At 47.1% G+C, this 13,765-nt stretch overlaps 1 protein-coding gene across 1 annotated transcript; it reads left to right on the top strand.

Annotated features, from left to right (window-relative positions):
* The first annotated feature begins 3,452 nt into the window (after window positions 1-3,452).
* On the top strand, window positions 3,453-13,274 carry Dleu7 (deleted in lymphocytic leukemia 7). The gene is made up of 2 exons (XM_041672918.1): window positions 3,453-4,200; window positions 12,302-13,274. Exons 1-2 carry the CDS (start codon window positions 3,778-3,780, stop codon window positions 12,506-12,508), a joined length of 630 nt encoding a protein of 209 aa, XP_041528852.1. The 5' UTR covers window positions 3,453-3,777; the 3' UTR covers window positions 12,509-13,274.
* The last annotated feature ends 491 nt before the right edge of the window (window positions 13,275-13,765 follow it).

Here is a 13,765-nt window from a genome sequence, read left to right as displayed (position 1 = left end):
ATCCCCTTTGAAGAAAAGTGCCAAAGAGTATAAGCAGGGCTCACATGTATCTGGGCTCTGCTGAGTCCTTTGAGGGTGACTCTGCACACCTGTTCCCTTCGACCCCTCCTGAGCCCAGCTTCTCAAACATCCTACATGAACACCGGCACGGTTGGCTCATGTGGGGAAGGAGTCTGTGAACCCCTGCCCATGTAGTAATAACCTCCCTGTCCATTGACAGGTGGAGCAGGGTTTCTCACTCACTGAGCTTTTTAGCCCCCTTTATTCTCATTGCTCATTCATAAGAGTCTTAGGGATTCTTGTGATCAGTTAAAAGGTCCTCATGTGTTATGAGGAAGATGGGAGTTGCCCCGAGAGCTTTAACCTGCACAGGTCAGGGGATGGCTAAACTCCTGCAGAGGTGGTTGATTGGACCGACACAGCAGTGTTTAGTTAAAGGGGTGCTGGCTAACGGGGTCAGTGAAACTGGCCTGGTACTTTTTCAGTGTTATGTTGTTTGTTTCCATCATGATTCCTTTTGTTCTAATAAATTAAACCCCAAATGGGCCAAATAAAAAAGATACTTTATTGTCTTCTGTAACCCAACTCCTCAGGGGTGGGCTGTCTTCATGAGCTGCTCTCTGCAGGATGCAAAGGGCGCTACTACAAGGACTCTGGTATTTTCTCTCCAGACGTTTTGGCTCTTCTCTCTTTGGTGCTGAGTTATTCATAGGCAGGCTGGCCCCCTCAAACTCACAGGGTTGCCGCAGACACATATCGCCTCAGTGTCTCTTGCACAAGGCACATCATAGTCAACCACTCTGTAGTGGAAAGATTAGCCTTATGATACTTGGCTTCCTGTGTACCTGGAAATAGAAGAGACCCTGGAGATCGGATGTGTCCTTTCCTCAGGGCCACTGCATAAGCTTCCTGGTGTTTGGTTGCCACTGCTGTTGCTTGGTAACAGAACCCGGATTCCTACTGAATATTCACCATCCACATTATGAGTGTATGCTTCAGGACTGAATTTTGGTTCATTCTTATCTTGGCCCCTTTCCTCTCGATTATGATTGCCTTGACAAAGATATGTTCTTCAATTTCAGCCAAGACATAGATGAAGGACATGTGCAGCTTTTTATGAGGCATCTCCCTGAACTTGAGAAGGGCTACTGAAGAAGAGATAACCTCTTGGTTTAGAGATTGTTGTCCAGAGGCAAGACAAGGAGCCATTGTCACTATTTGGTGGCTAGAGGGGAAGCAACCCAAGGACCAAGCACAAAAGATAAAGCAGATGTGCTCTCAAAAAGATGGAAGGAACCAAGGGTTTGATGACATCTCAGAACTCTAGTATTGAGCAACGTGAAAGCCACCTTCAGAATTCTTATTATGCGGGACAATACATTCTTGTCAATTAAATTCTTATGTGTTATACTTCCTTACTGAAAGAGGAAGTGCTCTTTGCTGCTTGTGTGATCTCCTGGCCTGTATTATAAAGCTCCGTGGTTTTATCTTTTACAGTACACCCAATGGAAAACATTCTAAGTGGTTCCTGATCTTGGGAAGGTGGCTGTAATTGACTGCATGACCTGGATGACCCAAATCTCTTTCCTTCTACAACTTGGCTCAGTTTACCTTATCCAACCCTTGGGCTGAACATGGAAGATGAAGCACGTCCACTGAGCAATGAGAACATGGGCTCCATAAAATACTCAGATAGGTACCGAAGCAAAAATACTGAATACACAGCATTATTTGCCTGAGCACTTCTTCCAGAGTTTCAGACTGGGTACACGATGGGAGTGGGAGTGTGCTTGGTCTCGTAGCCCAGCAGAGTCAACTCTTGCAGATGCTTTAGAGCAAGGAGAGACCTGCTAATCCTCTTAATTCATGTCAATGCCCCATGAAGACTTTCCCTTAAGGTCTTTGGTCTCCAGCTTTGGACCAGCAGCCATGTTGAGATCACATGGAACGCAAATGTGACTCATGGATGGATAGATGGGGAGCTTTGCTGGAAGAGCACCAGGCCATCTTTCTGTAGGCACTTTCACCCCTCATGCCCTGTGGTTTTCTGGTCCTCGTCTCACGTCCTTCCTGAAGGTCAGTTGTCTCATGGCTCCCAGAACCAGTGTGGTGTACAGAAGAGGAGGGCTCAGACCCTGCTCTGCTTGGGGATCCCTGTCCTGTTGACTGGAATGCCCTTGGTCAAGAGACTTTTGTAGAGGGCTTAGTTCATGAAATCCTGGAGACCTGGCATGTTTTCTGCAAACAGGGGTGGTTTGTGCGCTTCCCTGTTTCATCTTTGCCAAATGTGCTTCGCATCTGAAGATTTAAACAGTAAATACACAATTCGGGAGAATTTCTGTATTTCCGTGGATGAACTTAAGTAACTTTATGGCGAGGTAAACTAATCAATAACAAACTGCTTCTCACCAAAATCATTTCCTCTGTGGCTGCAGATTAGCATTTTTTTTTACCTAGATATAATTTACCGTAATATGATTGGTTTTTGTTTTTCAGAGGGGAAGGAAACTGAGATTTCCAAGAACCTTCGTTGGAGGGCGGGGAGGATTGCACAGGGTCAGCTACCCCGGAGTCAGTGAGATCTTAATGGACTCCATATTTCTTAATGCTCACTTGTCTGTGCCGACAGCACCACAGCACTAGAGCAAGGGCTTTTCCATTCAGAGAGCTTCCAGAACTGACTCCACAGGACACGCCCTCCATCTGCCTGGGCCTCTAGCTTGCCCTTGACTCTTCACTCCTACGCTGTGCCCCTGCATCTGCTGGGCTGGATCACTGGATTCTCCTTACAAGACGAAAAAGCAGAAAAAAAGATGCTCTCTGGGATAGCTCTCCCTACTACTCCCTCCAAAGGCCTTTAAAAAAAACCAACAACAACCAAACCACACCCCCACACACACTCACACACACACTCACACACAGGAACCCAAACCACCTATGACTGAGTCCTTTCACATTACTTAATGGAGACAGCCATGTTTGGTGTGATTAAAAATGAGTATTTATACAGCTGCCCTGAGGTTCATGCTCCTGAAGAGGATTGACCTTTGACCTTGCTGCCTGAGTCCTTTCACACAAAACAGTCAAGCTCCTCATTTGGGCAGTGCCAGGTTTGGGTTCAGGAGCAAGTAGTGCCAACTCTTCCTTGATACCATTTCTGCATCTGGGATGTCAGTACCTGCGGGGAACCAAGCAATAAGGGATGAACTTTAATACTCGCTGTCCTCGTCTTTTGTTTGGACGTCCGCAAGGCTATTTTTACAGAGTTTCCGAAAACGCCCCCAGCAAAGGAAGGGGAATGCACCAATGTCCTTTATGAGTTTTGCGGAGCTCTGGGCACTTTGGATCCCGATGACACCCCAGACCTGGGACCTCCCCTGCCTTAAGTGGTCCTTGACTGGCGTCCTTCAGGGAAGAAGGGGGCGGGGTATCTGGGGATAGATACCTCCGCACAAAGCCGTGCGCGCGTTTCCCCACCAAAGCCCAGAGAGGCGGAAGAACCAGAGCTCAGCATCTGGCTGATGTTCAATCGCTCACGGAGGAGCAGGCTTCTGGCAGCTTTGGGTCATTTTGAGCCCATTCTGCTTGGAACTGAATGCAGGGGCAAGTTCGGGTCACCACCTGCGGGCCGGGGGCGGGGCGGGCCACACACGCTGAGGGGCGCGGAGGCTGGGGGAGAGCCGGGAGTTAGGAAAATGTGACCTTGCGACCCCGAACGCCTCCAGGCTCCCTCTCCTGCGCTCCACCTGCTCTTCTGCTCCCAGCTGCCAGCCGGCCATGGCCAGCCCCGCACCCTTAGTGGCTTCCATCAGTCACCAAATGGTGGCTCTGCAGACCCTGCAGCTACTCCAGCAGGAGTGGGGCTGGGGCGACGGTCCTAGCGCCCCCGGAAGCCCACGCGGCCCGGACCACGTGCCAGTAGCCCAAGCTCGTCGCCCAGGCCAGATGCGGACTCGGCGGGGGCTGGGACGCGGGGTCGCCGGAGCGCGGAGCTCCCCCGAGGCAGGCGGGCTGCGGGACGCAGAGGGGGGCGCTGAGCTGCTGCCCTTCCCCCGGGACCGCGGGCCCTGCACCCTGGCGCGGATGGCGATGCGCAGCGTGCTGGCCCGCGTGGTGGACTCGACCTCGGAGCTGGTCAGCGTAGAGCAGACTCTGCTTGGGCCTCTCCAGCAGGAGCGGCCCTTCCCCATCCACCTGAAGGTTAGTCTGTACTGCTGTCCTCTTGGCCTGCAGTGGCTGCTGGATGGAGTGGAGCAGGGTGTGGTCAACCTGCCGTGGGCGGGAAAGGGGGGGGGGACAAAAGGAGATAAGCATTGAGGACTGGCATATGGGACAGAGAGCTTGAGAACCGACCACCTGGGGTCTGCCTGACTGAGGAACTAGACCTGGACTGGACCAGGACTTTGTGTGTGTGTGTGTGTGTGTGTGTGCGTGCGCGCGCGCGTGTGTGTATACATGTGTGTAGGGAGGGAGTGGAGTGCGGGATAAAGAGGAAGAAGTCTTGTCAAGATCTACGTGTCACATAAATCATGTTTTCTACTTGTGGAAGTCAGCCTCCCCTACTTCCTCCTCCAAGCTTATAACCTTAAGTACTCTTTACGTCCCTAGCTACATAGATTATGACGGCATCACCCGCGTTTATTTAAAGTTCCTGCACACTGGTGAATCACAGTTATTTTGCATAAATCCAGTTCCTCACGGAGTGCAGAGACCTGATGGAGAACCTAAATCCTCATAAAGTGTGCTGAGGGAAGGGGGCCCCAGATGTTGACAGGCTTGCTGATAGGAACAGGGACTCCTGCTGAATATGTATGGGGCAGAACTGGAAAGAGATCTGAGGTAGGTTGGGGTCCAGGGTTTTGGGGTCCAGTCCTGGCCTAACCTAATTGTGCTTGTTAGATTTTTATTAACTTGACACAAGCTAGAGCCGCCAGAGAAGAGCAGGCTTCAACAGAGAAAATGCTTCCGTCAAATTGACTGTAGGCAAATCTGGGGGAGGGGGGGGGATTTTCTGACCTAATGATTGATGTGAGATAGGAGTGGGGGAAGAGCTCACAACTCACTGGGCAGTGCTACCCTTGGGCAGCTGGTCCTGGGTTGTATAACAAGCTATATGGAGCAAGCCATTAACCATGGTTTCCTCCATGTCCTCTGCTTCAGTTCCTGCCTCCAGTTCCTGCCCTGACTCCTTTGTGAGGGGCTATGAACTGTTAACTGAAATAAACCCTTTCCTTCTCAGGCTGCTTTTGGTCATGGTGTTTATCACAGCCACAGAAAGCAAACTAGGACATTGTCTTAAGGTCACCCCTTTTTGGGACATGCTGGCTCTCAAGTTGTGGCCAGGAGCGCCATCTTGTCCGTCACTTAGGAGTCCAGAGGAGACAGGGTGTTGAAGAGAGCTTGGTGCATTCCTTAAGGGTTGATGCTGTTCTTACTCTAGGAGCCAAAGCTTGGAAAACACGCACTGTATCGAGCTGCATCAGCATCATAGGTTGTAAGCAATTCAAATCAAACAGCACCAAGCAGTGTCTGATGCAGGAGTGTCTCTTCCTTTGTTTTCCCCCCAAGAAAAAGTTTAAATTCTGCCAGTGTGTGACTAGCATTGGTTGTGAATTACATACTGATTTCATTGAGCTTAAAATGTGAAAGAATGTGTATCTCAGAACTGATGAAATTTCAAGTGCCATATAATATTAAAAACATGTTAGAAATACATATGGGTATTAGTAGCTTTTGGTCACTGTGACCAAAAGTCTAATGGAAATAATTTAGAAGAGAAGTTTATTTTGGTTTAGCCTTTACCTTTTTTACTCTTTGATGACACTGGGGAGTGAACCCGGGACCCCACACGTACCAGGCAGTAAGTAACTCACCCACTGAATTATTTCCCCAGTGAGAGATTTATTTTTGGCTTACAGTTGCAAAGCGATGTTGGTCCATCTTCTGGGGGAAAGCATGGTGGAACTACTTCTTGGTGGTCGGACATCATGGGGACTTGTAAACAAGGAGCAGGATGTGTAGGTGAGGGTTAGGGATGGTCTTTAGTCTTCAAAAGTCGACCTCCACCACAAAGGCCCCACCCTCTAACAGCTGTACAGCCCTAACTCAAGTTGAGCCATTCACGGTAGAGCAATCTAAACAGGAGCCGGGGGTGTTGTTCATCTTCAAGCCCGTAGCAGTATGTTGTGGAATATTAGTTTAAGATGTGTTATATTTGTTTATGCTGTGGAATATTTGTTTTGATGATGCAAAATGTGTTGCATTCCTTTATGTTGCTTTTGTTTAGCTCTGAAAAGCTGGGTTACTATGCCTGTCTAAAACACCTACCTGACTGGTCAATTTTTTTTTTCGATTGATTATGCATGCAGATGTCATTCACACACAGCACAGAGACACTCATACACAGTTACAGTCACACACAGTACACATATACATTACAACACAACAGACTTACCTGGGACTCAAACCGGCAACCTCGGGCTCTGCGGGCGGCGCTCCAATCCCAGCTCTCCGACCATTACCTGATAGGTCAATTAAAGAACTGAATGGAATGGCCAATAGTTAGGCTGGAGAGAGAAATAGGCAGGGCTGGCCCGCAGAGAGAATAAATAAATAGGAGAAATCTCTGGAAGAGAGAGAGAGGAGGAGGAATGAGAAAAGGAGGAGAGGAGGATGCCAGGGGCCAGCCACCCAGCCACCCAGACGCCCAGCCACTCAGACGCCCAGCCACCCAGCCACCCAGCCACCCAGACACCCAGACACCCAGACGCCCAGCCACCCAGACATCCAGCCACCCAGACGCCCAGCCAGCCAGCCACCCAGACACCCAGCCACCCAGCCAGCCATGGACTATGAAGGAAAGAAAGATATATAGAATAAAGAAAGTTAAAAAGCTCAGAGGCAAGAGGTAGTTAAAGAGAAACGGTATAATTTAAGTTAGAAAAGCTGACTAGAAACAAGCCAAGCTAAGATCAGGCATTTGTAAGTAAGAATAAGTCTCAACTACAGTGTGATGTCAGATACTCAGGACACAGACAGGCCAGCAGCTAGAGAAGCTGAATGAAGGATACGTGTTGCCTAAGGTAATCTATGAAGGCTGCTTGGGGGGAGCAATATCTCTCTCTCTCTCTCTCTCTCTGACTGTGTGCTTTCCACATTGGGAGATGCTGGGGGGGAGGCTGTGTGATTTAAACCACAAGCATCAATGCGGCTGGCAGCAGTGAGGTTCAGTTTCGAAGAAGGACAAAAGTGATTCTGGACACTTGGGACCGAGAAGGGAAAAGGACTGCTTGGCAGCCTAGAATACTAGAGAGATCAGTCACTGGTGGCTGGGTTTCGGTGTGAGTCAGGTTAGGGGTGATGTTCTCAGGAACAAGAACCCTAATGCCACCGGCACTGAGATTGTGGTGTTTTGTTCGGTACAGTGGCCACTCATACTCGGTAATCCTTAAGGCATTTCTTTTTTTTTTTTTAATTTTTTTTATTGAGAAAAGGAAAAAAGTTTCTGCCTCCTCCCAGCCTCCCATTTCCCTCCCCCTCCTCCCACCCTTCTCCCCCTCCCCCCACTCCTCTCCCCCTCCCTCTCCAGTCCAAAGAGCAGTCAGGGTTCCCTGCCCTGTGGAAAGTCCAAGGTCCTCCCCTCTCCGTCCATGTCTAGGAAGGTGAACATCCAAACTGGCTAGGCTCCCACAAAGCCAGAACATGAAGTAGGATCAAAACCCAGTGCCATTGTCCTTGGCTTCTCATCAGCCCTCATTGTTCGCCATGTTCAGAGAGTCCGGTTTTATCCCATGATTTTTCAGTCACAGTCCAGCTGGCCTTGGTGAGCTCCCAATAGATCAGCCCCACTGTCTCAGTGGGTGGGTGCACCCCTCGTGGTCCTGACTTCCTTGCTCATGTTTTCCCTCTTTCCGCTCCTCATTGAGACCTTGGGAGCTCAGTCCAGTGCTCCAGTGTGGGTCTCTGTCTCTATCTCCATCCATCACCAGATGAAGGTTCTATGGTGATATGCAAGATATTCGTCAGTATTGCTGTAGGATAGGGTCATTTCAGGTTGCCTATCCTCAGCTGCCCAAGGAACTAACTGGGGACATCGCCTTGGGCTCCTGGGAGCCACTCTAGGTTCAAGTCTCTTGCCAACCCTAAGGTGACTCCCTTAACTAAGAATTGTGCTTCCGTGCTCCCCTATCCAACCTTCCTTTATCCCAATCATCCTGTTTCCCCAAGTTCCCCCCATCCTCCCCTTCTCACTTTTCTCTCCCCATCTCCCCTTACCCCCATCCCACCCCACTCCCAAGATCCCAATTTTCTCCCCGGCAATTTTGTCTACTTCCCATAGCCAAGAGGATAACTATATGTTTTTCCTTGGGTTCACCTTCTTATTTAGCTTCTTTAGGTTCACCAATTATAGACTCAGTGACCGTTATTTATGGCTAGAAACCAATTATGAGTGAGTACATCCCATGTTCATCTTTTTGGGTCTGGGTTACCTCACTCAGGATAGTGTTTTCTATTTCCATCCATTTGCATGCAAAATTCGAGAAGTCATTGTTTTTTTACCACAGCGTAGTACTCTAATGTGTATATATTCCACACTTTCTTCATCCATTCTTCCATTGAAGGACATCTAGGTTGTTTCCAGGTTCTGGCTATTACAAACAATGCTGCTATGAACATAGTTGAACAAATGCTTTTGTCATAAAGGTGACGTAAGACCCTAAGCACATTCTACCATTTTCCGGGTGTCTTTATCTAGATCTTCCTCATCCTCTGGGAAAACTGAGGCCAATGAACCCAAATATCTTCCTTTCCCGCTGAACTATTGCATGTGTGTGTGGTGTATGTTATGTGTGTGTGTGTGTGGTGTGTCTGTGTGTGTGTTGTGGGCCATGCCCATGTCAAAATACACACTCACCCAGGGCTTCCTCCTCTTACTATGGAGCTTCTCAGTTTTCATTGGATGTTTGGACAGATGCTCGCGTGCCTGTTCTCCTCGCTGCTTTGTTGGTTCTTCAGAGACAGGGAAACATGTCTCTGTGACTTTCTCCAGTGTAGTCACGTCACATAGCTTGATGCACATTTAAAATAAATTTGCTGCTTTATTAGCTGAGTTAAACAGGGTTAGATTTAGTTAGGACGTGGGAGGAGAGTCTCTACCGTGGTGCCTTCAGTTTGGACCACTGTAGCCGTCAACACATTTCATAGGCAGAGTCTGAATTACAAAGCACTTTAGATGCTCCCCAAACTGTTTTCGGTGGCTCGGGTGTCTGGTTCTGACTCTGGCAAAGTGCTCAAAGCGCTGCAGGATCATTTCTGGGAGCGCCGGGGACTTCCCGTGTAATAGTCACAGGAGATTACGGTTTGTCATCGAATGGAAGGCACCGAGAATGAGATCATGGCCAGTATTGATCTTGTGTGTTTCTACTGAAAACCACAAAGCATTTAATGAGCCTTGACCTTGTGTCTTGGGATTCCAGTCTTCCCCAGCAGGAGCAGCGCTAAGCTGATTGAAGACAGTGATTGGTGTATGCAGAGTTGGCACTTAGTCCTAGAAAGGAAGAAATCACCTGTTGTATTCCACCATCTTCAACCCCCAGCCAGAGTAGAAGTCACATGGGAAGCCAACTCCTAATCATTTGTCTTCATTGACTGTTACTGTATTTTGGAAAGGACTATAAGGAAAGACTATACTAAGATAATAAAATAAAAGCGACCTTGCAAAGCTCACCATAAGTCTGCAGTTTACTCAGGCCCTTGGAAACCAACTATAGACTTTTATAATTTCCCCCAAAGATGCCCTTTTTGAGTCTTTACATAAGTAAATGTGCAGTCAGTTTCAGCTTTCAGGCCCATGGGTTTATCTTCTATTTTTTTCTTTTCATTTATTCTTGTTTTTTTGTGCAACAGTTCTGGCTTTCCTGGAACTCCCTCTGTAGACTAAGCTGGCTGCGAACTTACAGAGTGCTGGGATTAAAGGCATGTGCCACCACCACCCAGTTGGGTTTATTTTTCAAGTCATTTTAATCTTTTTTTAAAAATATTTATTTATTATGTATACAATTTTCTGTCTGTATGTAAATATCTGCAGGTCAGAACAGGGCACCAGACCTTATTACAGATGGTTGTGAGCCACCGTTTGTTTGCCTGGAATTGAACTCAGCACCTTTGGAAGAGCAGGCAATGCTCTTAACCACTGAGCCATCTCTCCAGCCCAAGGCGTTTAAATCATGGTTGGGGTGAACAGGGACACATCAGCACAGGTCTCGGCCATTCCCATAGCATGTCTTCTTTGATCCTTCCACTTTGTACTTAGATTGGATTCCTTCCGTAGAGCAACTGGACAGTTTCCCTTGATGAAAATTTAGGGGAAACAGCCCATGGTGACTTTCTTATTCTAAGCAATACGATTCTGCAGTGTGGGTTGCCTCATCAAATGTAGGAAGATGATCCTGGAAGACCCTGGCATCTTCTGGGCAGAGCAAGAAACACATGGAGGTAGAAAGGCAAAAATTCTTAGCAGATAATTAAGACAAGTGCTGTGTTTGTGCATACTGGCATCCAGGGACAACAGTACACTCTCCTGCCTCAGCTCCAGGCTCTCACATTGGCCCTCTGCACTGCAGTAAAATTCTACTTGTTTTGTTTCTTAGGAAATGCTGAAAAATAAGCAGAAACCCAAATCCTTCTTTCTTAAGTGCTCTCTTTGGAAGAAAATAGTTTCCTCTTCTATACAGCATTAGGAAGAAACGTTGGCCCCTCATTCTCTTAGTGACTAAGCAGAGTTACCATGACTAAGGAAACTTATAAAAGAAAGAATTTATTGGGGACTTACATTTAGGGGTGAGTCCATGACCACCACAGTAGGGAGCATGGCAGCAGGCAGGCAGGCATGGTGCTGGAGCAGTAACTGAGAGCTTACACGTTGAGGCAATGATGAGGCAGAGAGAAGAAGACCTAACTGGAAATGGTGTGGCCTTTTGAAACCTCAAAGCCCACCCCCAGTGACACACTTCCAACAAAGCCACACCCCTCATCCTTCCCAAACAGTTCCACCAACTAGGGACCAGGTTTTCCATTATATGATCTTAGGGGCTATTCTCATTCAAGTCACCCCCTCCCTAACCTTGCCATTAACTCTCAGCCCTTTTTTCCATTGGTAGGGGGTGGGGTGGCATTTTATGCTTTCTCTACCAAGCTGTTGGGTTTAATTCTTCGCTTAGGAATGTTTTGTCATTTTTTTCTTTTGCATATAGGCATGTAAGTCTTCATATCATTCTCCTTTCCACAATTTTGATAGTGTTACTGTGCCTGATCTACATAGAGTATTTTCAAAGTTCTTTTTTTTTGGGGGGGGGTGTTAAACCTATGAATTATTTAGAAGTGCTGTTTCAAGTCACGTGTGTTTGAGAAGATAAACTGCCCCAATGATTTCTCTGGGCTTGAACTGTAATTTTGGTATGACACAGACTTCCAGATGTGTTACGATATGCTCCATGATGACATGCTGGCGTCCGATTCCACAAAACTTTCCCTGTGTGTTTCAGACAGCGTCTGTCTGATTTTTCCCATTGATTCAAACCAGTCTTTTCCGATCCGTATAGTTTATGCTGCATGGCTTATTTTGTTGCATGATCTACCAGTTTGGGCTCTTTGGTTTTTTTTGAGATAGGGGTCTCTTTGTGAAGCCCAGACTGGCCATTTCTGGAGGCCATGTCCATTGCATTGTAAACCCTACAGTAGAATCTTGAGCACGGTAAACACCAAACAGTAAGAAGACAGGCTATCTGTGTATTTGTCACAGCTCTTTTAGGAACAATAGCAAAAATTGGGCTTCAGCTAGCTACAGTAAAAATGGCTGCTCATTAACTCAGCTAGATGAGCAATCCTGGAGATCCCTGTTGGAGTGTACCTGGGTCCATATAGTCAAGAAAGGTCATTAGAGTCAGTCACTTTTAATCTCTTTCATCTAGAACCTTTTGGCTTTGGAGACATCTTCCTTAGTACTTTGTCCTAAAGGTTACAAATGTTCCCAAGTAATCCCAATCAAAGAGAGTTTCTCTCTGCTGGTCCAGTAGCAGTGGGACCAGTGACTTTCATTGGTCACCTGTACCTGAGCTACTTGACTGGGTATTGTCCCTCTGCCCTTCGCTGCTGAGTTTATTTGACTGGGCGCGGTGCAATCTCATGGATCGGGAGGTGGGGATGGGTCAGTTTTGGTCAAACCACCCTCCTATAACTAAGAGAGGGTAGTTCTCTGAGAAATCATCGACCTAATGTCTCGCCTGTGTGCTGTTCATTTCAGGATAGTGTTGAGTTCCGAAACATCTGCAGTCACCTGGCTCTACAGATTGAAGGACAACAGTTCGACAGAGACTTGAATGCCGCGCACCAGTGTCTGAAGACCATAGTGAAGAAGCTCATCCAGTCACTTGCTAATCTCCCGTCGGATGCCCATGTGGTTGCCTGTGCTTCCCTGAGACAGATCTTACAGAATCTCCCAGATGTGTGAGTGTGAGAGACAGCCAGTCTACAGCTGGCCGTGCTGAGAGACCCGGATCCTTCGCCTTCCTAAACAACTAGCCATGATGGGTGTTTATGCTCCCAAAAGGACTTGATATTTCATGTCTAAGTCTGGCCACGCGCACGCCTGTAGCCTTCAGCATGACAGCATGAGAGTGCACATATTTTTAAAGTTGTAGTGCGTATTTTTTAAGTATGTTGTCTTACTGCTGATTTTCTGACTGAAATATATTTCTCTCTGTGGAGCTAATCGGATTGTATATTATGTATATATTTATAACCATAGTAAGCATTGGGTTTGACTGAATGATATTTGAGTCTATATTTGTATTATTGTGGGCAATAAGGCTCAATGCGGATATGTATAGTAGAAGGACCATGGCGCTCGTCACATTATGGGAATGAATGGGACATTTAGTAACTGCCTTTCTGTTTGCTGGGCACTTCATGTTAGGCAGTGACAGTGCTCTTTAGCTGTAGAACAACAGGTATCAGCATTGTGGGTCCAGCCCTGCCATTTGTCATTCTTCACTGTGCGGGAAGTGCTGCTTCTAAACCTTGCACCACTGTGTGCTGAATTGTACATTTGAAATGATAAACTACGGGCCACCAAGCTTATATGACATGTAAATATAAGTACATATGATTAAAGTCTCAATGTGGAACCATCCAACTTCTCTTGCTACTTTTAAAAATCCCAGAGGAGACAGGAAAGCGCTGCAAGAGGAAGGAGGGAGTGGGCGCTCTAGCACTTCCCCTTGCGTGATCCGCCATTGGAGTCTGGAGAGAGAAGGTGGTTTCATGGTTATTTCTTGGTGACAGTCATCTACACATGCTTCCTATTGTTCAATGATGTTCCTTGGAGCTAAGAAGGGTCTTGCTGGGTCTATTGTGGAAACAGCCCCAGGTTACGAGTGGGGAAGATCACAGTGGATACGAATGGCTTGCTTTGGGAAGAATTAATGACTGAGTCAGTGTGGTGAGGTGTGTCTGTCTAAAGTGAGTGTTAGTGATAAGCAAAACCTGTTTTATTGAAAATGTTGTTTTCATACAACAGATTCCTGTCACTGTTTCCCCTCCTCCGTCTCCTCTCAGATAAAACATAAAACCCTAAACCATATTATACAAGCAAAAGACCAATAAGAAAAAAAAAAAAAGCCCAAACAAAACATCTGAGGCAAAGAGTCTCTAAAAATACCACTGAGTTTGTTTCGTGTGTCCATTTACTGCTAGACATGGAAGCTGC

Source organism: Microtus oregoni, unplaced genomic scaffold, assembly GCF_018167655.1.
Source record: "Microtus oregoni isolate MIOR12 unplaced genomic scaffold, Mior012 000001F_ref0000356, whole genome shotgun sequence".
Taxonomy (NCBI): domain Eukaryota; kingdom Metazoa; phylum Chordata; class Mammalia; order Rodentia; family Cricetidae; genus Microtus; species Microtus oregoni.
The sequence above is the reverse complement of the archived record's forward strand: the minus strand, read 5'-3'. Positions and strand labels throughout refer to the sequence as shown.